The sequence below is a fragment of the Elephantulus edwardii genome, unplaced genomic scaffold (genome assembly GCF_000299155.1).
Source record: "Elephantulus edwardii isolate Elephantulus edwardi_28Jun2011 unplaced genomic scaffold, EleEdw1.0 scaffold00006, whole genome shotgun sequence".
Lineage (NCBI taxonomy): Eukaryota > Metazoa > Chordata > Mammalia > Macroscelidea > Macroscelididae > Elephantulus > Elephantulus edwardii.
Window position 1 is genome coordinate 20385974 of NW_006399756.1, and position 21287 is coordinate 20407260.

Here is a 21287-nt window from a genome sequence, read left to right on the forward strand (position 1 = left end):
AATGTACAAGATGCCCCTGCTGAGGGGACAGGGCACTGGAAGAGCTGGGCTGGCTGTCTGGGGACAAAAAAGCAGCTTTCTGTGAGAGGCTCACGCTGAATTCCTGGACAATGAGCTCTCGGGTAGAGAGCTCTGGGGGCTTAGTACAAGAGTTGCATTACCAACCCAAAGGCACATGGTTTGTATGCAACAGCTGCTACGTCAGAAGATGACGGGCAATCTCCCATGAGATTTACTGCTTCTGAAAACCCACTAGAGGGTGAGCTACGACTTGGCTTCAACTCACCAGTTGTTTATGCTACGCATTGTCGAATTGCCTGTGACTCATAGAGACCCGATGCACAATAGCTCTGAATTCTGTCCTATCCTGATCCAATCTCTGTCTGACATATCTAACCCTATTCTCTCAGTCACTGTGTCAATCCACCTCATCTGGGGTCTTTTCTTCTTGCGCTGTCCCTCCACCTTTCCAAGCATGATGTCCTTCTCCAAGGACAGGTCCATCCCAGAAAGATGCCCAAAGTATGCGAAACAGGGCTTTAAAATGCTTGCCTCTAAGTATACAATAACCTAAACCATATGCCTCTGGAAACTCCATGAACTTTGAGAAATGATGGTTGTCAAAAGGCTTCAGGCCTTTTGTTCATAGGGTCACTATGAGTCATGCTCAACTCGACGGCAATCAACAACAAGAAGTATATAACAAGACCACCACCACCACCACATGTGTGGTCACCACGTTTATCAGCAGTAACTTGCATGTCGCTATGATCTGGATCAGCTTCCCGCTGAGCTCTCAGACTACGAGAGACTATTCAAAAAGACCTGGTTCCCTACTCGTAAAGTTGAGCCAATGAAAATCCTACAGATTGCAATGATCCAATTGACAGCTGTCGTGGGGATAGTGCTGGTCAGGGCAGCTTTCTTTGAGCCTGAGCCGGGGCTGATTCGGTGACAGCAAACAGCAACACTCAGGTCAGAAGCCCAGAAGGCTTGGAGCCATGCAGCCTGAGGGCTGGGGCAGACAAGTGTTCTAGAGTCAGCACTCATTTTATTCCTGGGCAACCTATGACTTAATTCTTGGGGCATCCACACAAGTTTCTATTTCCCCATGCCTCTGTTTCTTTATTTATTACAAATCCCCTGCTGTGCAGGGTCCTGGTGAGAAGAAAAAAAAAATCAGAATTATGAAATCAAAGTGCATGAGCCCCGGTTGGGAGGCCCATCTGTCTCGATACTATATAAACTCTAGTTAGTGGGAAGGCCTAGTGCATCTCAGGACGCCACAACTGACCACTTACAGGCGAGAAGGCCCCGACGGCCAGTGCAGAAACCTGATGACTCTGTTTATGATTACTCTGCAGCCAGGAATGGAGTGGGTGGCTCAGTCAAATGGCAGAAGCTTAAGTGAAAGTGAACACCCCTCTTCAGGAGCTCAGGGTGGGGTGGGAGGGGCTGAACACAGAACTCCAATCACCCCAGTGGCAGTAAATGCAACCAGAGGGGTCCAGCGGGCCATCCTCACCTCACATAAATATGGACACAAAGGCTTGAAATCCAACCAAGTTGGAACAGGTTTCAGTGCCCCTGGGTCCCGTTCAGGGAGGCTGTGCTGTTGGTGGTGGTGTATGGTATTTATGGTCATTTTAGCTGTTGTAACAGTGCATTCTGAAGATGCCACCCGAGAGCCCCATGTGTCTTTGTTCTCTTGCCTGGAGACAGGGAGTTTTCAAGCAGGATTGCTCTCTGCTCCACGAACAATAGATCCCGCACTGAGGCAGTCTTGGCATTTCTGATTTGCTCAACACAACGGGTTTCTGGAAAGATGAATGTTACTGGAGTCATTCAAGGCTCTGGCTCAGAACCAGGAAACACTTCTGGAAGGAAATGCATCAAAGCATTCTTGTTTTCTGTGGGGACCTGGAGGGGGCTGTGGGGGACTTTTATTCTCATAAAGTATTTCTTTTCTATTTGAATTTTCACAAGAACAGAAATGTACATGTGAAGAGGAGCAGGAAAAAGCAATTTACAAGAGGGGTTTGCATAGACACTGTACTGAGTTAACTCCATCAATCAGTGATAATTAATGCCTATGAATGGTCACCTTGAAAAAAACCAACACTCAGATAAAATGTTGTTGTTGTTGTTGTTGTTGTTGTTGTTTTTATGTGTCATTGAGTTGCCTGTGGCTCCTAGTGACCCCATGTACAACCACTCTGAAGCCCGCCCTGTCCTGAGCCAGTTTCACTGACTCCAACCCACCTGCTCTCATTGCCCCAGTTACTGTATCAATCCATCTCATCTGGAGTCTTCCTCTCCTGAGCTGTCCCTCCACTCTTCCGAGCCTATCTCTCCCTGCCATGTGCCCAAAGTATGTGAGAAGGAGCTTCAAAATTCTAGCCTCCAGGAAGAAACTTGGTTTCACCCTCTCCAAGAGAGACCTATTTATTTTCTTGGTGGTCCACGGTATGTTCAAGACTCTCCTTCAGCACCACAGCTCAAAGGCATCAATTCTGCTTCTGTCATCCTTAGTCACTGTCCAGATCTCTGATGCATAGAATTTGTCTTTTCGGGGTTTTTTGGGTGTTTTGTTTTGTGCATGTACTATCAAATCAGATCTGACTGGAACTGGAGGAGATTGCCCCTCCGTCTCTAGAAAAGCATCTAATGGATTCAAACTGCGTACCTCTGGGATTGCAGAGCAGCTTCTTGCCACTAGGCTACCAGAGCTCCCTAGATTTTTTTAAATTTTTTTTTTTAAAGAGGAGCATTCTAGCACTTACAACATGGCACAGTCTCCTCTGGTCACAGTAGACTCAACCGTGGACATGTCCGCTTAGATTTAAAGGTCAGTAATTATAAGCAGAAAACTAGTCACCAACTTCTCAAGGGGCCTCTTGAGTTACTTAAAGCAGCCTCGCAGAGCACCTTTCAGCAGCGGCCAGCCCTGCTCTTCACCTCTCAGCCTGACTACAAATATCAAGGACTTTGCATTTCAGGCTTTCCTAAAGTGAGACACACCTGCATTCGATTCCATTCGCCAGAATTGGTAAACAAGTAGACCAACATCCGAGAAGAGGAGAGGCCCGTCCTGCCACTGGTAATGCAGGGACTGACCAGTAGCCTTCGGGGAAGGCTCATGTGGCCAGAGCTGATGACGACGTCTCTGTGTATCCGAGTTCATCTCGGGAGATGCTGAGGACAGAGTTTGGAGGCTGGACCTGACCAGCTGAGTCCCAGGAAGAGGCCCTGCCACCTCCTGGCAGGAGTAAAATTTTATTAAATCCAAAACCAGTTATTAAAACCTGTTGCTGTCAAGTCAATTTGGACTTAGGGTGACTGTGAGTGGTGCAATGGTTAAAGCACCTGGCGCCTAAGTAGAAGGCTGGACGTTTTAATCTGCCCAGAGGCACCTCAGAATAAAGGCCTGGCAAGCTCTGGTGGCCTAGTGGCAAGAAGCTGCAACTGCAATCTCAGAGGTGAATGGTTCGAATCCACCAGATGCTCTGCTGGAGAAGGAGACACAATCTCCTCCTCTACCAGTCAGATCTGATTTGACAGCACACACAAAAAATAATGAAATAAAATTAAAAAAAAAAAGAAAAAGGGCCTGGCAATCTACTGCCCAAAACAGCAGCCACTGAAACCTCTGTGGGGCACCGTTCCACCCTGACACACGTGGGATTGGCAAGGCAGGCAGCCTTAGGTCTTCCTCAGCAACTTGTGGATGAGAAGGGGGAATGGGGCTTATTAACGAGAAAAAAACAAAACACTGCCTTTAAGCCAATTAGGACTCATAGTGACCCTGGAGGGCGGAGGAGAACTTAACACATCTTAACACAAGTAGACGATTTCCTTCCTCTTTCTCTTACAGAGGCTCGAACCACTGGCCTGTTAGTTAAAAAACAGACTGCTTTAACCATAGTACCACTACAGCTTCTCTTATCCACAAGAAGCCCAATAGGGAAGAGACATCAGAGACACCCAGGGAGGGGTTGATGGCCTAGTAGTTAGAAATGAGGATTCTAGAGTAAGATCAACCCAATCCAATCCAATTCATTGATAACAAGTCAATTTCGACTCAGGGACCCTATAGGACTAAGCAGACTGCCCCATAGGGTTTTCCAAGACAGACCAATCTTTAGAGAAGCAGACAGATACATATCTCTCCTATAGAGCAGCTAGTGTGTTTGAACTATCAACCTTGTAGTTGGCAAGCAAACACTCATATTCACTGTGCCCCAATAGTGTCATCTGGGTTCAAATCCTAAAGGCTCTAGTCACTAGCTCTGTGTCCTCAGGCAAGGTTAGCCTCTCAGTGTGTCAACTTCCTCACCTATAAAATAAGCTGAAAACTGTGACACTAATGTGTCAAGTGCGAGAATGGTTACCCATGGTGGACAGGGTTTGGTGGAGCTCCCTGATTAAAATATGCTTGGAAGCAGGAGTGGCATCCACTTCCGTAAATAGCCTGCCTGCGGAAACCCTATGAGCCTGGAGAAAGGATGGAAGTCACACAAGTGCTGAGGACTTTCATTCATAGGGTTGTTGTGAGTCGTCTATGACTCGACAGCACTTAACAACAACAACAACAATTATATCTTTGGAAGCAGGAGTGACAATCCACTTCCTAAACAACATGCTTCCGGAAACTCTATGAACTTTGTCGGTAATTACAGGAAGGCTTCAGGCCTTTTGTTCATAGGGTCACTATGAGTTGTGCTTGACTCGAAGGCAGTCAACACCAACAATAATATCTACTTCAGAGTTTGTTTAAGGATTAAGTTAATACACACTAAAACAATGCTCAGAACAGTGGCAGATTTTAGGCACTAAAAAATATTCACCCTTTTATTACAGTAGCATCCTACTTTCGTTTTTATACTGAAGTTTGAAAGTCCCTCAGAGACACACAGCAAGGAATTAAGAAGAGATACAAGCTCAGGTCTTCGCTCTTCAAATGCTGCATTTCATTGTGTGGAGAAGCTATACACCTTGACCAGAGGCAGCAGATAAACGGGCTTCTTAAAGAACTGATGTTCTGGGATGGTGGACATGTGGACGCAAATGTCCCTGGAACCCGCCCACACATAGTCTGAGCCTTTGCAGGCACGGCCCCTGCTCTACCTCAGGTCTTGGACCCTCCACTTGCTGATGGCTTTTTGGGTTGCTTCTTCTCAGACTCAAGCCAGATGTAAGCTTTTGAGGAAGTAGTTCTCAGAGGTTCTGAGTATTAACAGGACTAATCAATTGCTTGTACCTGCCCAGCACACACTATTTTCAAAGCCCTTCTCTCAGGGGTAATAGGTGGGACCTCACATGTCCCTGGACAGATTGATGCAGGAGGAACACGGTAGTGAGATTTGGCCAAAGTCACTTAAGTAGCCACATTGGGTTCCTTCATCACTCTTTATAACTAGAACAGATTATAAGGGACTCCTTAATCATTGTTACTTCGTATGGACCGAACAGCTCACAAATCATGGTCACATACCTGATCCACTGATCCTCACAAGAGCAGGACAACTCTAGTCTGTGCTGTGTTTCACCCCTACCCTCTGGTGCTGACCACTGACTGAGAGGGCTTGTGGGACTGGGCACATATGATGATCTCAGATTTCAGGCATCACCAAGATGATAAACTAAACAAGGCAGGTGGGAACCCAGTCATTCGCCGTCAAAAGTCACCATCACAGATGATCTCATTCCCAACTATGTAGCAGGGCCTCAGAGGAGTAAAAGCAACTGGCCTGAGACCACACAGCTGGTGGGCTCCAGGGTGGGACCTGGGCCCACTGACTTCACATCCCTGGGGAAGGGCCTCTTACACAAGGATGCAGGAAAGGACAGACCACAGAGTGGCCCAGCCCGTGTCTCCCATACTCCCTCCATCCCCCGTCCTTCCCTTCCCAGTGGGATTCAGTTGCTTTCAGTTGCCCCGGGATGGAGTCAACACACAAACCCTCACTCCCGGCTATCTACCATTCAGTGTATTTCCCTGTCTCAGTCGCAGCCCCTCAGCACCAGGGGTAGGGTTCTCGGAGATGCTGGGGTCCACAGGCTACAGAAGAAGGTCCTGGGGTGGGAGACCCCTCAGAGTAGAAGCTCCCAGCCTGAACTCAAAGACAAAACATCAAGGCTTGCCTGAGCCCGGCACGTGGCCACCCTTGGCTGCCAATGGTGTGGACACGGCTCAGGGAGAGCGGGCAACAACACACTACTGTGAATAGAAATGCAGGCAGCCCAAGTGGTCCTCTCTCTTCTAGCCCTTCGGCCACAAGACAGTGCACTAAAGGGGTGTGGATAAATAGGACCCTCAGCCAGGAGGCCTCACGCCTTGTCACCAACCTCCTCGCTTGGTCACCCACCAGGCTCTAACCTGCACGGCCTGTCCTACTCTTTTGAGGTTTTTGTGTAAACATAGCACACGTGGAAGGGCCGCATGCTGAGGGCTGTTCTCATGAGAAGAGGGGGCAGTTGGTCACAGGATAAATTTTTAAAATACAGACGCAAATACATGTTCTCTAGCAGGACTCTACCAGTGCGTTTTGTTTTCTCATAGGCTCTGTGTTTCCCACCCCTTCTCTGTCCTCTTGGGGAGGAGGAGAGGAGCAGGCTGCCTCCTGGGTGGAAGGAGACATCTTGAGCACAAGGAGAAAAAAGGGAGGGTGATGCTTTTTAGAGCCCTGGGAGACTAAGCCACATGTTACAGAGAGAAGAAAGCAAACAAAACAAAATCTATTATACGGCACCAATCATTCCCTTAAGGAGTCAAGAAATGCCATCACTGCTTGGTCCTCTCTTTAAAGCATCTTTCTGAATCAAGTTTCAGAGTGAATCTCATGGAAAGCTCCATTTCAAGAAAACCTTTTTCCAAAAGCTCTATTCCCCAACCCCCTCCTTCCTAAACCAGGGCCAAATGCAGGGAAGTCTGGTATTTTTCCATTTTAAGAATTTCTGTCAGCTTTTTTAGCTGTATGTTTCAAACCCAGCTGGTCTGGATTGAATAACCTCTGTCCAGGCACAGCGCTTCTCGGGTTACACAAAATTACACCGTCCCGTCTCCATCACAGCCCCCTCTCCCCGTAACCGTAACCACACAACGGCCAGGCCTGGCGGGCGATCCAGAGGTGCTGATGATGACGATGGCAGAGGAGGGGATGTTCCTGTACTTACATTAGTCCCCGGTGTAGCTGCAGGAAACGACCTTGCGGGAATGGTCGCATATGATGCTCCAAGACTTGAGGCATAGTCTAAATGACAAATGACACAAGGCAGGTGAGGGTAGGTGGCAGCCTGCTTTACCACCAAATACATTAACAGGGTGTAAGTGGGAGCAAAAACCCCAAAGCTTCCTCTTCATTCAGGCATCAGTATGACTATACTCTGGGCAAGTTAATATTTTAGACATAGGGTCTCTATTCAGATATAAAGTCTAACATAGGTCAGCGAACACTGTAGCCCTGTGGGTTTTAGTGTCTCGGGATCTGTTCGTGTTATAAATGTAGAAGAAGGCCATGAGAGGGAAGTCCTGGTTTGGGAACTTTAGAAAGAATGAGCCCTGGAAGTGGCTTTCTGCTTCACACTGGTGGCCTCCAGGCCCTCACTCACCATCGTTGCCAGCGGGGCAGTAAATGGCTGTGCTGGTGGGCGAGGCACACAGCGTTCCCTCTGCCGAGCCCAGGACACATCGGATGCCAGCACTGGGGGGGCGGGGGGGTGGGTGAGAAGGGGAGAGCAGTTCCGTAATAAATTACACACAGCACAAATTGTGACCCACTCCTAGGCATCTTTCTGAAAGAACTGAAAACAGAAGTCTTGTACACAAATGTCTGTAACAGCACTGTTGATGAGAGCGGAAAGGTGGAGGCAGCTCAAACATTCACCAGTGGATGAACGGACAAACAGAATGCAGCATTCACACATGCACATGTGGAATATTACTCAACGATATAAAGGAATAAGGAGCCCTGAGGGCACAGCCTGCTGCAAATCCTCTCTGACAGTTCAAATCCACTAGCGCCCCCATGGGAGAAAGATGAGCAGCTTCCTCCTGCGTGAACTACTGCCTCTGAAAACCCACTGAAGAGTCAGCTATGAGTCAGTTCTGACTCAACAGTACACAGCAACAACCTAAAGGTACATGGTTTGAATCCACCGGCTGGCTGCTTACTGGGACAAAGAAGAGCAGTGACCTCCCATAAAGATCCACCACCTTAAACACCCCGTGAAGGGTTGGTATGAGTTGAAACAACAGCAGGGAGATATAAAGTAATGGGATCTTGATGGTGCAACAGTTATAAGCTCTTTTGATCACAGAGTTGCTATGACACATGCTCAAAGACAATCAACAACAACAACAATGGGAAGGTCAGCGGCTCAATTCATCAATGACTCTGTGGGGAAACAGACCTTATGACCTGCCCCCATAAGGATTACAGTCTCGGGAGCCCTACTGGGGCACTTCTACTCTGTCCTACAAGGCCACAATGATTCAGAATGAACTTGAATATCTTTAAGAACAATATAGATAAAGGAACAAAGTGCTGATACACGTTACAATATAAACAAACCTTAAAAAATATGCTAAGTGGACAAAAATATTGCAAAAGTCACATAGTATATTATTTCCTTTATGTGAAATGCACAGAATAAGCAAATCAACAGATACAGAAACCAGATTTGGAGTTTCCAAGAGTTAGAGGTCAGCAAGCGGTCGGGGCGGGGATGGCGGTGGGGGGTAGGGTAGAGAGATGATGGCAAAGGAGGGCCAAGTTTCTTCCTGGGTTCTGGATTCTTAATGCATTTCAAATGACCAATGATGCCACTTTCTACATCTCTGACCACAAGTAGAGAAAGACAGACCTATTTAAAACACGAGGACCAGCCCCCTCTGTCCTTACCCCACACATACTCTTTGCTTTTGCCCTTTTCTTGCTTTCCTTTAATCAGGGATGCAAAACAATGTAGGGCTGAGCTTATGCATGGATCTGTTCTCCAGACAGGACTTACTTTTCAGAGAAGAGCAGACATTTCTGAGCATGTGGTTTCCCTTTGACATGCAGCTCCCAGTCCTCGGCAGGATGAAAGAAAAAGAAGACAGAACTGAGACCACAGGAAGAAGGAAAAACCGTCTCAGGCCAGGTGAAGAGTGAGTACACAGTCTCCAGCCAGGCAGGGAGCATGGGGCACCCAGCACAACTGCCTGGCTTGCTTCCCCCCCTACTTCCCACCCGTCCTTCTCAGCCAGGCCTCTAGCCCAGCACTACCTACTAAGCACTCTTCACCGACCCACCACCTACCCAGCCAGGTCCCTAGCTCCACTGGGCCACATCAGCACATCCCAGAGCTGTCTCCATTTCGAGCAAGAAGCCAGACTCACAGTCCATTCCTAATGCCTCTGCTGTGGTCCTTCCTTCCATCTGCACAGCTCACCTCCTTTCTCCCAGAAACACCCCACTCATTTCTCCATCCAGCTGGAGACTCTGACAGGCGGGCTCCTGGGAGTATGAAGCCTCAGAGGATTCTGAGAGATAAGACTCTCTAGGACCTCCCCATGCCTGCCAGTGCCCTTGGGACACCGAGAGGGTGTGTCCCATACAAGTGACAGGGATGCACTTAGATGATGGGACCCAAGCAGAGGGTCAATGACACACTGCATATGGCCTGTCCTACTTGGGGACTTAAGTTCTCCAAACAGAATGAGGGCTGGCACATGGAAATTGGAAGACGTATTGCGATGCGAAAGTCTGCTGTTAGAGACCTCTCTAAAGTACTGAAGAGCAATGAGGTCAGTCTGGAGACTAAGGTGCACTTGATACATGCCATGGTCTTTGCAATCACTTGCTATGCATCAGAGAGCTGGACAATGACTAGGGATGATAGAAGGAGAGTTGATACCTTTGAGCTTTGGTGCTGGAGAAGAGTATTGAATATACCACAGACTGCTAGGAGAACAAACAAGTTCATGGAGAGGGTAAAGCCAGGCTGCTCCTTAGAGGCAAGGATTCTGAAGCTTCATCTGACATGCTTTGGACATGTTGCAAGGAAGGACCAGTCCTTGGAGAGGGACATCATGCTTGGGAGGGTGGAGGGACAGTGTAGGAGAGGAAGACCCTTGATGAGATGGATTGATTCAGTGACTGGGGTAACTGGGATGGACATGTTGGAAACAATAAGTTTGGCACGGGATAGAGCAGGGTTTAGGGCTGTTGTACACAGGGTCACTATGAGTCACAGGTGACTCGACTGCACAACAACTAACAAACAGAGAATGAAATGTTGTTCCTCAATCCCCAACTGTAACGGGTTCTCTCTCTCATTATCAGACAGTGATGAGGCCCTGGTGGCAGCCTGCCACGGTTCTCATGTGGGACAACTCACCTTCAAATCAAACACCTTCTTGTCACAGATGCTGCAGGTGTGCGGCAGGTGGAGGGGGGGCACGCCATGGAAGTCATTCAGCTCATGAGCCTGCAGGGGTCGCACCGACACTGCCGCCTGCTCCTCCTTGGCCCGCCGCCGGCCACTGCTGAAGCCCTGTTTGTTGTTGGTAAGCCGGCCCCCGAAGGATGGAGGGGTTCTGTCTGAGGTGGGCTCCTCAGGGTCGTACAGCTCAAAGGGCTGGCTGAGGGCTGGAGGCCACAGGTTGGGGCTTGCTGTAAGATCAGGCTTGCTTTGGCCAGAGAATCCGTGGGGGCCCTCCCACTGGCTGTTAGGGCCCTGCAGCAGTGGGCCCACCTCACCTTTCATGCCCCCCGCCTGCTCAGCCGGAAATGCACCTGCCAGGTGTGACCCCTGGGCACTGGGTCCATAGAAGTCTTTAGGAAAGGCGGTCTGGCCATCTTGTCCCGTGTGGCTATAGTGTCCTTCATAGTTCATACTGCCCGAAGCAGAGGCCGAGGCGGGCAGGAAGCTGTGCTGGCCGTCTGTCTCGGAGCCATAGGCCTGGCCAGAGTTGGCTTTGCCATATTCATAGAATCCTGCAGGAGCAGCCCCCGATTTGCCAATGCCCAAAAGGACAGCTGGCTGGGCAGGGGTCTGTGGCATGACACCACTGAAAGGATGCATCACCATGGCACCGGGGGGCTGGTTGGCCAGGTTCACAGAGGGCCCTGGGCCTCGGGTCTGGCCGGGGGGTGAGAAGGCAATTGTGTTAGAGGGAAACCGGGCACTGGACATGGTAGCAGCATGCTGGGGCACCCCAGTGTGGCTGTGTGGGGTGCTGATGACAGATGGATGCCTCAGCTGGTTGAACAGAGGCTGGGACATGGCCACCTTGGAGAGCACTTGGTTCAGGACCGTGGCGGCGGCAGTGTTGTTGGTGACAGCTGTCTGCGCCAACTTCAGCCGGTGGAGGGTGAGCTGGGCTTGCAGCTGAGCCAGCTGGAGACTGGCAGGCGATGGAAGCAGAGGGTTCGGGTTACTGACCGAGAAGGGGTTCTTATCCAGGAGCTTGGCGGCACTGTGGGGAGACAAAGAAGGAGGTGAGGCTGTAGCATTGCTTATACAAACGGTGGTTCTCTTCCACATAAACAAGGCCCTCCCAGACAGGCCCTCCATGTGAGTGCAAAACCCTGCACTCACATATGCACACAGCAGTTAAAAAGTGCTCTGTGAAAAAAAAAATAATGAAATAAAATAAAAAATTAAAAAAAAAATGCTCTGTGACAGCAAGGTCAACTGTCCTGGTGATCAAAATAATGTAAACTAAAACCATCCAAAACAGAAAAGGTCTCTAGTAAAATTAAAAAAAAAAAAATTAAAACTAAAACAGCACAGAAAGTGCCTACTACGTGTCAGTAACAGTCAAAGCACACCCACTCTGGCAACATGTTCTTACTATACTCATTTCCTTTGGCCCAGAAATTTAGTTCTATAATCTGTCCCAAGCAAACGAGCTAAAATCATGCAGAGATTTGTAGCCAATGACGTTTGCAGTCCAAAGCAAAACCAACAAATCTCCAAAACCAGTGGCTTTGAACTGAATAAATTATGACAGAGCGACATAATGAGAGGTTAAGCAACCATTTACAATTGACAGTTAACATTTTCAAATTATTTATGTAGTACTAAAGACTTTCCATGGAAAAATATGTCACTCAATGAATCCCTGTGTACCCAGGGCCAAACTTCAGAGAGAACACACAACACCCAATCCTCTTGCTTCCCCCACCACTGTCAATACTGTACTGTCCTGAGTTTGGCAAAGCCAGTATTTATAAAAAGAACTCTTCCCGACATGAGGAAATCCACATGCTCTGATGGTAAAGTGGGGAGGGGGAAGGGAAAGAAAGAGGCTCCGAAACTGCATACGGAGTGATGTGTATGCATATGAGCCAAATATATTTTCATCTTTGTCCTCATTTCACTTTCAAAAGCAACAAAAAGTATGCTCCCTCATAGGCAGCTGGCAAATCCGACCAGGACAAGGAATAACTAACAGTGTAAGTGAAGTCTGGGAATCTGCGTGTTAGGGAGCAGTGGACTCTGCGTACAGCGCTCTTCTAGCTGGTGTGGCTTTCACGCGACCTCTGTTGGTGGGTTAGGTGTTTTCTGGATCAACAATCAGGCTCTGGGATAGTATGGAAAGAGGACAACTTTCTCAGAAAAGTCTGGGATGCATGGTTAACAGAACATTTGGGGGAAGGCCCTATTTGCTGGGTCTTATGCTCCCTTCTGGGGAGTCAGTTGGGTCAGAAAATGTGGTTTTGGATGTACATGAGTTCCAAGAGTTCTAAGGTCATTTCAGTGGGAAGAATGTGAGCACCTGCAATTGGTGCAGCCAACCTGCCCATCCAGGGAAGGGCGGAGCAACCTGCAAAGCTGGGACACCTCAGACAAGCTCGCCATGGTCTTGGACTTTGTGCAGTGACAGCCTGGTGATGAGGAAACAGAGGCTGGGGTGGGGGTGGAGCAAGTGAGAAGAGAATAAGAAACACTCTCATCCACCTCTTCCACTTCAGAGGAACTTTGAGAAACAAAAGCTCCTGCTTAGATGGGCCCTTTACATGGTCTGTGAAAGCGGTGGGAGTCAGAAGGGGACCGGGGAGTGATGGGAAGGAAGGTGACAGGGATGGACTGCTCTCATTTATTGCTAATGACTAAACCGTGTCATCTCACTTTCTCTTTCCCTCAGTTCTGTGAAGGTTGATAATTTTCATCCCCATTTTGCAGGGCCAGAATGTACACTGAGCCAAATGAGGCTAATCTAGTTATAAAAGCTCACTGCTGGTGAGTGCAGACTTGTCTCTCAACCTGTACTTTGAAATTAAGAAAATGAGGGACAGATACTGCATAGCAACACTGTTGTAAAATGGGACTGACACTGGAGTTGGCGGGAGACTGAGAAAGAGGGGATAAATAATATATACTGAACTGAAACAGATGAGAGAGAAAACTGTTTAAAAAGGATATGTGATTGGGTATTATTGTCATGACATGAGTCCAGAACGAAGGCTACATAGTGGAATGGATCTGGGGAGAGGGATTGCAAAACAACAAAAGAATTTTTCTTTTACTTTTCAAAGAGAAGAGTGTACTGGGGTGGGGGGAGGGTGGGCAGGAAGAAAGGTACAACAATGGAAATCCAAAGTCTCTGTAAATTTTCATTAACATTAATAAAAAATTATTTTAAAAAATTTTAAAAAGAAAATGGGCACAAGGCAGTGAGAGTAGCTTCACATCCCTCCTTCACCCTTTCGTCCTAGACAGCTCCACTGTTTTGGTCAAAGTGAGTTCCCAGAATGTCAGGCACACCCATGTTCAAGGGCAAGGTCAAAACACATCTTGGAGCTAGCCAGAGATGACTTTGTTTTTTGGTTTTGTTTTGGTTTTTCTTCAGTTTTATGCTTTATTTATTTATTTGAATGAGAGTGTGAAAAATCTTACGGCATTTTCAGACATATACATTTTGTTTTATAACATTTGTTGTTGTTGTGTGCCATCAAGTTGGAACTGACCCATACATAGCTGGCCCCCCAGGGGGGTTTCAGAGGCAGTTAATCGCATGGGGCAAGATTTACCATAACATTATAATTGTATTTTCTTTATTTATATTGTCACTAAAATAAAAAAAAATTAAAATAAAATAAAACAAAACCCAGAGATGACTTTGGGTTGCTCTTTCCCATTCATGTGAAAAAAAAATAAATCAAGAACTTGCTATAAACGGTTTCAAAAGACACCACCTTCGTCCATCCAGCAGCCTTGCAAGGTTCCTAGGCTACAAGGACTGGCTGCACTTTAAGGGGGTGGGAAGACACTGGGAGCTGAAGGTGGGTCAGGGGATGACAGACCCTTTCTGCTCTGGGGAGCTGTGCTGGTTGCAGGCAAGCCTTGGGACTCGTGTCCCATGTGACTCAGGTAGGAATCATGGCAGCTGCAGGGGTGGGGAGGCGCAAATGCCCCCGCAGGCTCTCACATGGAAAGAAGAGGAGGATGCTCAAGAGTCTGATGAGAGATCCTGACTTGTGCGGTATCAAGTGGCTGAGCCTTAGAAAAGCAATTAAGCTTAACTCCAAACCCAGGCCTCACGGAGCCAACCCTTCCTACAGCGTTTGTCCACACACACACAGGCTGTTCTCGCTAACAAGGCGATAACGAGGTGCCAACTTGGTTTCCATGACCATAGTAAGACAAGGCTGGTTTTGTTTGTCCCAGAGAAGTCAGCTGTATTTTCTAAAATTGTGTCCTGGGCCGGAGGGCTCTCTGGGTAGAGAATATTTTGCAACTATATTTTTGCAACTATTTTTGCAATATATAAGAAAGAACAAACTTTCCAACTGGGAAAACCAACCATTCCGTGCGTTTGTGAGAGCCATACCAAACTGGTGTGGTGCAGGTGACTAGATTTTGTCTGTTCAGAGTCAGTATAAATGAAGATGATTAATCAGATATTTCCCTAACATCTGCTATATGCTATCAAATTCTTATTGTGTCAACCTTAATCAATCTTGAATACAAGTGATTTCACATGAATCATTAGCACTGTACAGTTCTTTTCTTTTTCTTTCTTTTTTGTGTATACAGCTTTTTTGAATAAAAAATCCTCTCAGATAAGGAGAAAAACACCTACCAACAACATTTGTAAAAAAGATCCAAGATCTGTAGCCTGAAGGAATGGATAATTGGATGTATGTGTATATGGTGAGTATTTCTCTGTAGGGGAAAATCTTAGGAACATAACCCAACATAGAACTGATGTTGTATTCTGGGTTCCCACCCCTTGCGTCTGTCATCATTCCATCACATCCTGTCTGCTGTTAAAAATACTTTCTCAAGTGCCTTTCTCCTCCACTTAGACATAATCTCCATGAAAGGAGAGGGGAGGCCTTAGAGGTTCTGCATTTTCCCAGCATGCTGTGGACACAGAGTGCCATGAAGAGAATAAAGAAGGAAGACAGCAGCCATGGCTCATTGAACCTCATGTCCTGAAGATGTGGACAACTCTTTGGTAAGTACACATTTCTAGGGATAAAGGTTCTCAAACAGTTAAAAAAGGTGACTCTAATTACACCAGAAAAGCAAATAATTTGCTATTGTATACAGCTATACCTGGCACCACATACATAAGACTGAATCTAGAGGACAGGTGGTTGTTGTTGATTGCCATTGAGCTGAGCATGACTCATAATGACCCTAGGAACAAAAGGCCTGAAGCCCCTCTTCAACTACCGACATTTATCAAAGTCCATAGAGTTTCCAGAGGCATATTGTTTAGGGAATGGAAGGCAGGACAGCCTATTATTCTCCATTCCAAGGTAGGGATCCTGATAAATTCTTCCCTTTGTTCAAGTCTGTGTTAACATTAAATAGTCTTTACAGTGGGCTGAATAATGGCCCCTCCAAAGATGTCCACGATTTAATTCCCCAAACCTATGAGTATGTCACCTCATAAGATAGAAGGGACGTGGCAGGTGGATTAAGTGAAAGGTTTTGGGATGAAGAGATTCACTTGAATTAGCTGGTAGATCCAAAGCAATCACAAGAGTCCTTATGAGAAGGAGGAAGGAGAGTGAGAATCACAGAGAGATGTAGGAGGGAGGAATGAGAGGGAGGAGATAAGAGGGTACACTGCTGGCTTTCAAGATGCAGGAAGAGGTCACAAGCTTCTAAATGCTAGAACAAGCAAGGAAATCGACGGTCTGCTAGAACCTTCAAAAAATCAGCCCCAGACTTTAGCCCACTGAAGTTGATTTTGAACTTCAAGCTTCCAGAAATTAAGGTAATATATTTGTGCTGTAGTAAGCCATTAAAAATACAATTTGTTATAGGAGCCACAGGAAACCAACACAATCCTCTATGACAAAGAAAAGAGTGGTGGCCTAGTGCTAAAGATATGTGCTACCAAACCAAAGGCACACAGTTCAAATCTACCAGCTGCTCCACAGAAGAAGGATGAACAATCTCCTCCCATGTGATTCACGGCCTCCGAAAGCTCCTGGAAATCCAGACATGAGTCAGCACCGACTCTGGCACAAAACAGTAACAACGACAACATCCACATCGTGATGTAGTAGTGGCTATGAGGATGCTGGCTGGATCTTTTTTATATGAATTTATCCTCTTGGGCATCTGGGGTGAGAGGCACAGCACAGACCATCTGAGCGGGGATCGGAAGACTCTGTGGGAATTTGTCAGATGCTGCCAAGTGAACTATACCTCATAGTGACGTTATGGACAACATATATGAACCTCGCCTTCTCCTGCATTATTTTCCTAATCTCTGACATACTGAAGCCCTTTTTTACAGATACTGTGTCCATCTATCTCTCTGAGGGTCATGTTCCCTTTCGCTGACCCCTCTACTTTGCCCAGCTTGTATTATTACAAAGACAAGCTCCTCCTTACAGAAGCCTGAAGTATCTGAGATGAAGTTTCACCATCCTTGTCTCTAAGGAGCGCCTTACTTGCACTTCTGCCAAGATAGACTTATTTATTCTTTTGGCAGTCCAGAGTGTATTCAATACTCTCCTCAAACACCACAGTTCAAGGGCACTGATTCTTCCTCTGCCATCTGTATTCATTAACTTGCACTTGCATATGAAACAACTGAATGCATCATGACTTGGTACAGGCACATCTTCTTCTTGTTGTTGATTGCCTTTGAGTAGAGCACAATCCATAGCAACCCTATGAACAAAAGGCCTGAAGCCCCTCTACAACTATCGATATTTATCAAAGCTCAGAGTTTCTGGAGGCATGTTGTCTAGGAAGTGGATGTCTCTCCTGCCTCCAAACTTGTAATAGTAAGGCACACCTTAGTCTTTAAAATAATATCCTTGCTCTTTAGTTCTTTACGGAGATCTTTGACAGCACATTTTCCTAATGCAACCCGCCTTTTGATTTCTTGACCACTGCTACTATGAGTGTTGTTTGTAGATCAAAGTAAAAGGAAATCCTTGACAACTTCAATCTTCTCACCATTTATCATGGTGTTGCCAATTGGTGCCATTTCTTAGGCTGAAGCAATGGTAACCTAGGAAAGCTGAAAATCACAGACTTTAAATGGGTCAATCCACCCAACCCCTTTATTAACAAAGATAGAAAGTAATTTGCCTAAAGTCAAAGAACTCAGTGGTGGCAAAATTTGAATGAGATCCTAGACCACAGATTATAACTCCCCATAAAATAAAATTAAAAATTTCATCACACATGGACTGCTAAACAACATCATGCTAGAGAAATTATTGGAACTGGTAAGTATTTAATTTTACTTAGCTGCACAAGCAATACCCATGGAAGAAGCAGTCAAGAAATCAAATGATGTATTGCCTTGTGCTGGGAAAGGCTTCTTTAAAGTGCTAAAAAGGAAAGATGTCACTCTGAGGACTCAAGTCTGCCTAACCTGAGCCACGGGATTTTCAATCTCCCCATTGGTATGTGAAAGTTGAATGGTGTAAAAGATGGAAGAAAAGCTGATGCCTTTGAATTACGGTGCGGGTAAAGATTACTAACCCTACCATCCAAAAGCACTGCTGCAGAGCAGATTCTGACTCAAAGTGACCCTGACGGACACAGAGAACTGCTCCACGGGACCCCGGAGATGTGCAGCTTTATGAAGACAGAGAGCCTCATTCTTTTCCCAGGGAATGGTGGTGGGTTCAAACTGCCAACCTTCAATCAGTAACATAATGCTTAATCTACCATGCCACCACAGCTCTTTTTTTTTTTTACTTCTCACATCATATTCTTTAGAAAAACGCAAAATGTCCAAACCAAAGATTAAATATACTTCTCTGTATATATCACCATGGTGGAGGAATTTAAGAACTTCCTTACTTAAAGCTTCCGAGGAAGCCAGATATACTCTTTAGTTGAAGGATATGCCTATCCTCCCTCACAAAATCACCATCTAACCATTTTAATTTACAGTTAAAATATATGATTAGGTCAATGAACACCTCAAAGGAACACATGAACTTGAGCATTATAAGAGATCTTTAAGTGGAGAAATGTCCCAATGTCCATGGACCCACACCTGGCCTGTCTCCAATGAAGAGGTAGGTGTCAGTTCTTATTCCAAGAAGTTCTTACCCCTCAAGGAGTCTGAGCTGTTTTAAGATTTTTCAGTTCTTGGAACTTGGCCTGAAATGACATGTGAGGTGGTTCGGTTCATAACGTTTCTTCTTTTGCAAATAAAGCAAATATTTTGGGTAATGATGTTGTACGAAAGAGATTTTCATGGTGGACCCGCTGTTCTTCTTGTGACGGTGATCTGTCCACCCCTTGATACGTAACGGTGACATCAGTTGGAAGGGTGATTGTGGGGTCCTTATAGAACAGTCTAGCACAGAAGGGGAAGGAATGGCCCTTTGGCTTCACTTTGTAAGTAAATGACAGCAAGTTGCACAGTGAGTTTCTCTGCAAAGTCCCAGTCAGAAAGGCGGCAAAATCATCTGGCTTGCTGTTGCTTCTGGTCAGCTCTCTGTCCGTCAGTCCTGGTCCTGGATGTACCTCCTTCTGCCTGTGCACTCTGTGGCTCTTCACATCGTTTACGAGATCTGGTCACCTGAGCCTCTAGTTTTTCCAAGTGAACTAAAACACATCCTTTGGTCCAGCCTTCATCCTGATCTCGTCCATACCTAGGTCTTACTCTTCTCTCATTTCTTGCCTGGCTCAGCGAGTCCTGAGATCCCCACCACAGCTCTTAAAGATGCCTTGGGATGAACCAATACATCCTGGAAGAACTGCAGGCAGAATGCTCATCAGAAACGAGGATCGTATGACTTAGTCTTACATACTGAGGGCATCAGGATGTTCTCTGGAGAAAGAGGCCATGCGTGTAACATACAAGGTCATGAAAAAAGAGGAAGACCCTCAAAGACCTGAGATGACCTGGCACAGTGCCGGCAACAATGGACTCAAATATAGCGAGGGCCTTGTGGAAGGATTTTGTTCTCTTGAAGGTAGGATCACTATGAGTCAGAATCAGCCACATGCCAACTAACCACAACAATAGACCTTTCAACCCAATTTCCAGTCCCCTACAGAACAGTCCTGGCTTCCAAAGGCCTTAACTAAACCCAAAGATCTTTCTCATCACAGTATTATCATCTCTGACCATATTTATTTGTGGTTTTCCCCTCAGGTTAGAGATACTGAGTACCTTTGATATGCCAAGACTCTTGGCTGATACCTGAAAAAATGCTAAGACGTACAACCTTTCTGAAGCCCATAAATTCCAGAAGTGAAGGCAAGAACATCCCCTTCTTGGGGAAGCAGTGGCAGGGACTAGTTTCTGCGTACCTGCTACATCCCCTCTTCTAACCTCAGGCAGCTGGGATCCAGGGAGGAGAGAGTAAACTTGAATTATTCAACTTGAGCATTGGTGCAAAGAGCTAGAATATCTATCACGCAACCACACTGAGAGCTAATCTACACTCACAAGAGCAACACACAGCTCCCAGTTGTCTGATTCCTCCAGATCTCTAGAAGACTCACCACCCAAGGACTGATGTTTCACTTCTGAGCTATTAATGGTTACAAAGAATTCACAGAGCATAATTAGATGAAAAATATTCTAGTTCCTTGCTTGCTTTAAAGGCTTTCCTTCTTATTTAATTAGAATAGCATTTTACCCAAGGATTTGAAAAATAAAACATAACACAATAGAGAACTGGTTATCCATCTAATGCGAAGAGCTTTGGGAAATCCAGATGAAAGCTGATTCCAGTGGTTTACTGTCTGTGCGTTGAAAGGGTGTGTAACATATTGTACTCACTTGGAGAGGATCACAGCTGTCCTGGTTTGTGTGTCCTCATGATTTGCCCCACAGCTCTTTCATATTTTATCCTCAGACTCAAATAGGATGGCGTGATGGGTTAACATGTGGGTGCAAGCAATGAGACAGAGTGTCATCAGTTCAAGTCAGTGTGCTGGGAATTTAGCAATTTTTGTTGCTTAAGCCATCACGTTCTGAAAGGATACCACATCTAGGATATGGCAGGGACTGCGCGCTGTCAGCAGTCATGAGGGGGTACAAATGGTTGACAGACTTGGCCAACAACCAAAAGGCTGAGGTTCAAGGTGGCCCAGAGGTGCCTCAAAAGAAAGGTCTTCTGGGAAAAACTCAGCTATAGAAAATCTTCTCGAGAACTTCTACATGGGATGAAGGGAAGCTTCTGCTCAGAATCAGAGACTTTACTGGGGGGGGTCACACTGAGCCCTCAGGGTTCATTCACTCCACTGATGCATCTAAGCAAAGTTGCTGGGTGGTGGGAACCCAGAGACAAAGAAAGAGAAACCATCCTGAGATCACAGGCGGAAGAGGGACATTGCAGATAGACTTTGTTGTTGGGTATCGTGGAGTCTGCTCTGACTCACAGCTGCTCTGCATATGTTGTTGTTGTTGGGTGCTGCAAGTTGAATACAACTCAGAGCAGCCCTATGAACAACAGATCTGAACTGTGTCCTATCCTGTGTCATCCATAAATCTCTGACACACGTGAGCCCATTGCTGCAGTCGCTGTGTCAATCTACCTGAGGGTCTTCCTCTCCTTCACTGTCCCCTGACCTTTCCAAACATGGTTTCCTTCTCCAAAATCTTTGATATGCCCAAGTTATGTCAGAGGAAGCTTTGCCATTCTTGTTTCCAAGGAGTTCGCTGGCTGCACCTTCTCCAACACATGCCTGTTAGTCCTTGTGGCAACCCATGGAATATTCAGCACTCTTCTTTATATTCAGCCCTGCATATTATAGAACAAAACTCTGTTCTCTCCTGTGCCATTCTCACAATCTTCACTGCCCTTAAACTCACCGCTGCATTGACAGTGTCAATCCATCTT

General features: G+C 46.3%; 1 protein-coding gene across 1 annotated transcript in view; it reads right to left on the bottom strand.

Moving 5' to 3' along the window:
• RBM20 (RNA binding motif protein 20) overlaps positions 1 to 21287 on the bottom strand; it is a 234933-nt gene that overhangs the window by 63812 nt on the left and 149834 nt on the right. Inside the window, exons 2-5 of the mRNA XM_006880169.1 lie at positions 10384 to 11464; positions 9013 to 9074; positions 7612 to 7703; positions 7177 to 7253 (exon numbers count right to left, since the gene is read on the bottom strand). Coding sequence (XP_006880231.1) covers positions 7177 to 7253; positions 7612 to 7703; positions 9013 to 9074; positions 10384 to 11464 — 1312 coding nt within the window. The remainder of the gene's footprint in view (positions 1 to 7176; positions 7254 to 7611; positions 7704 to 9012; positions 9075 to 10383; positions 11465 to 21287) is intronic.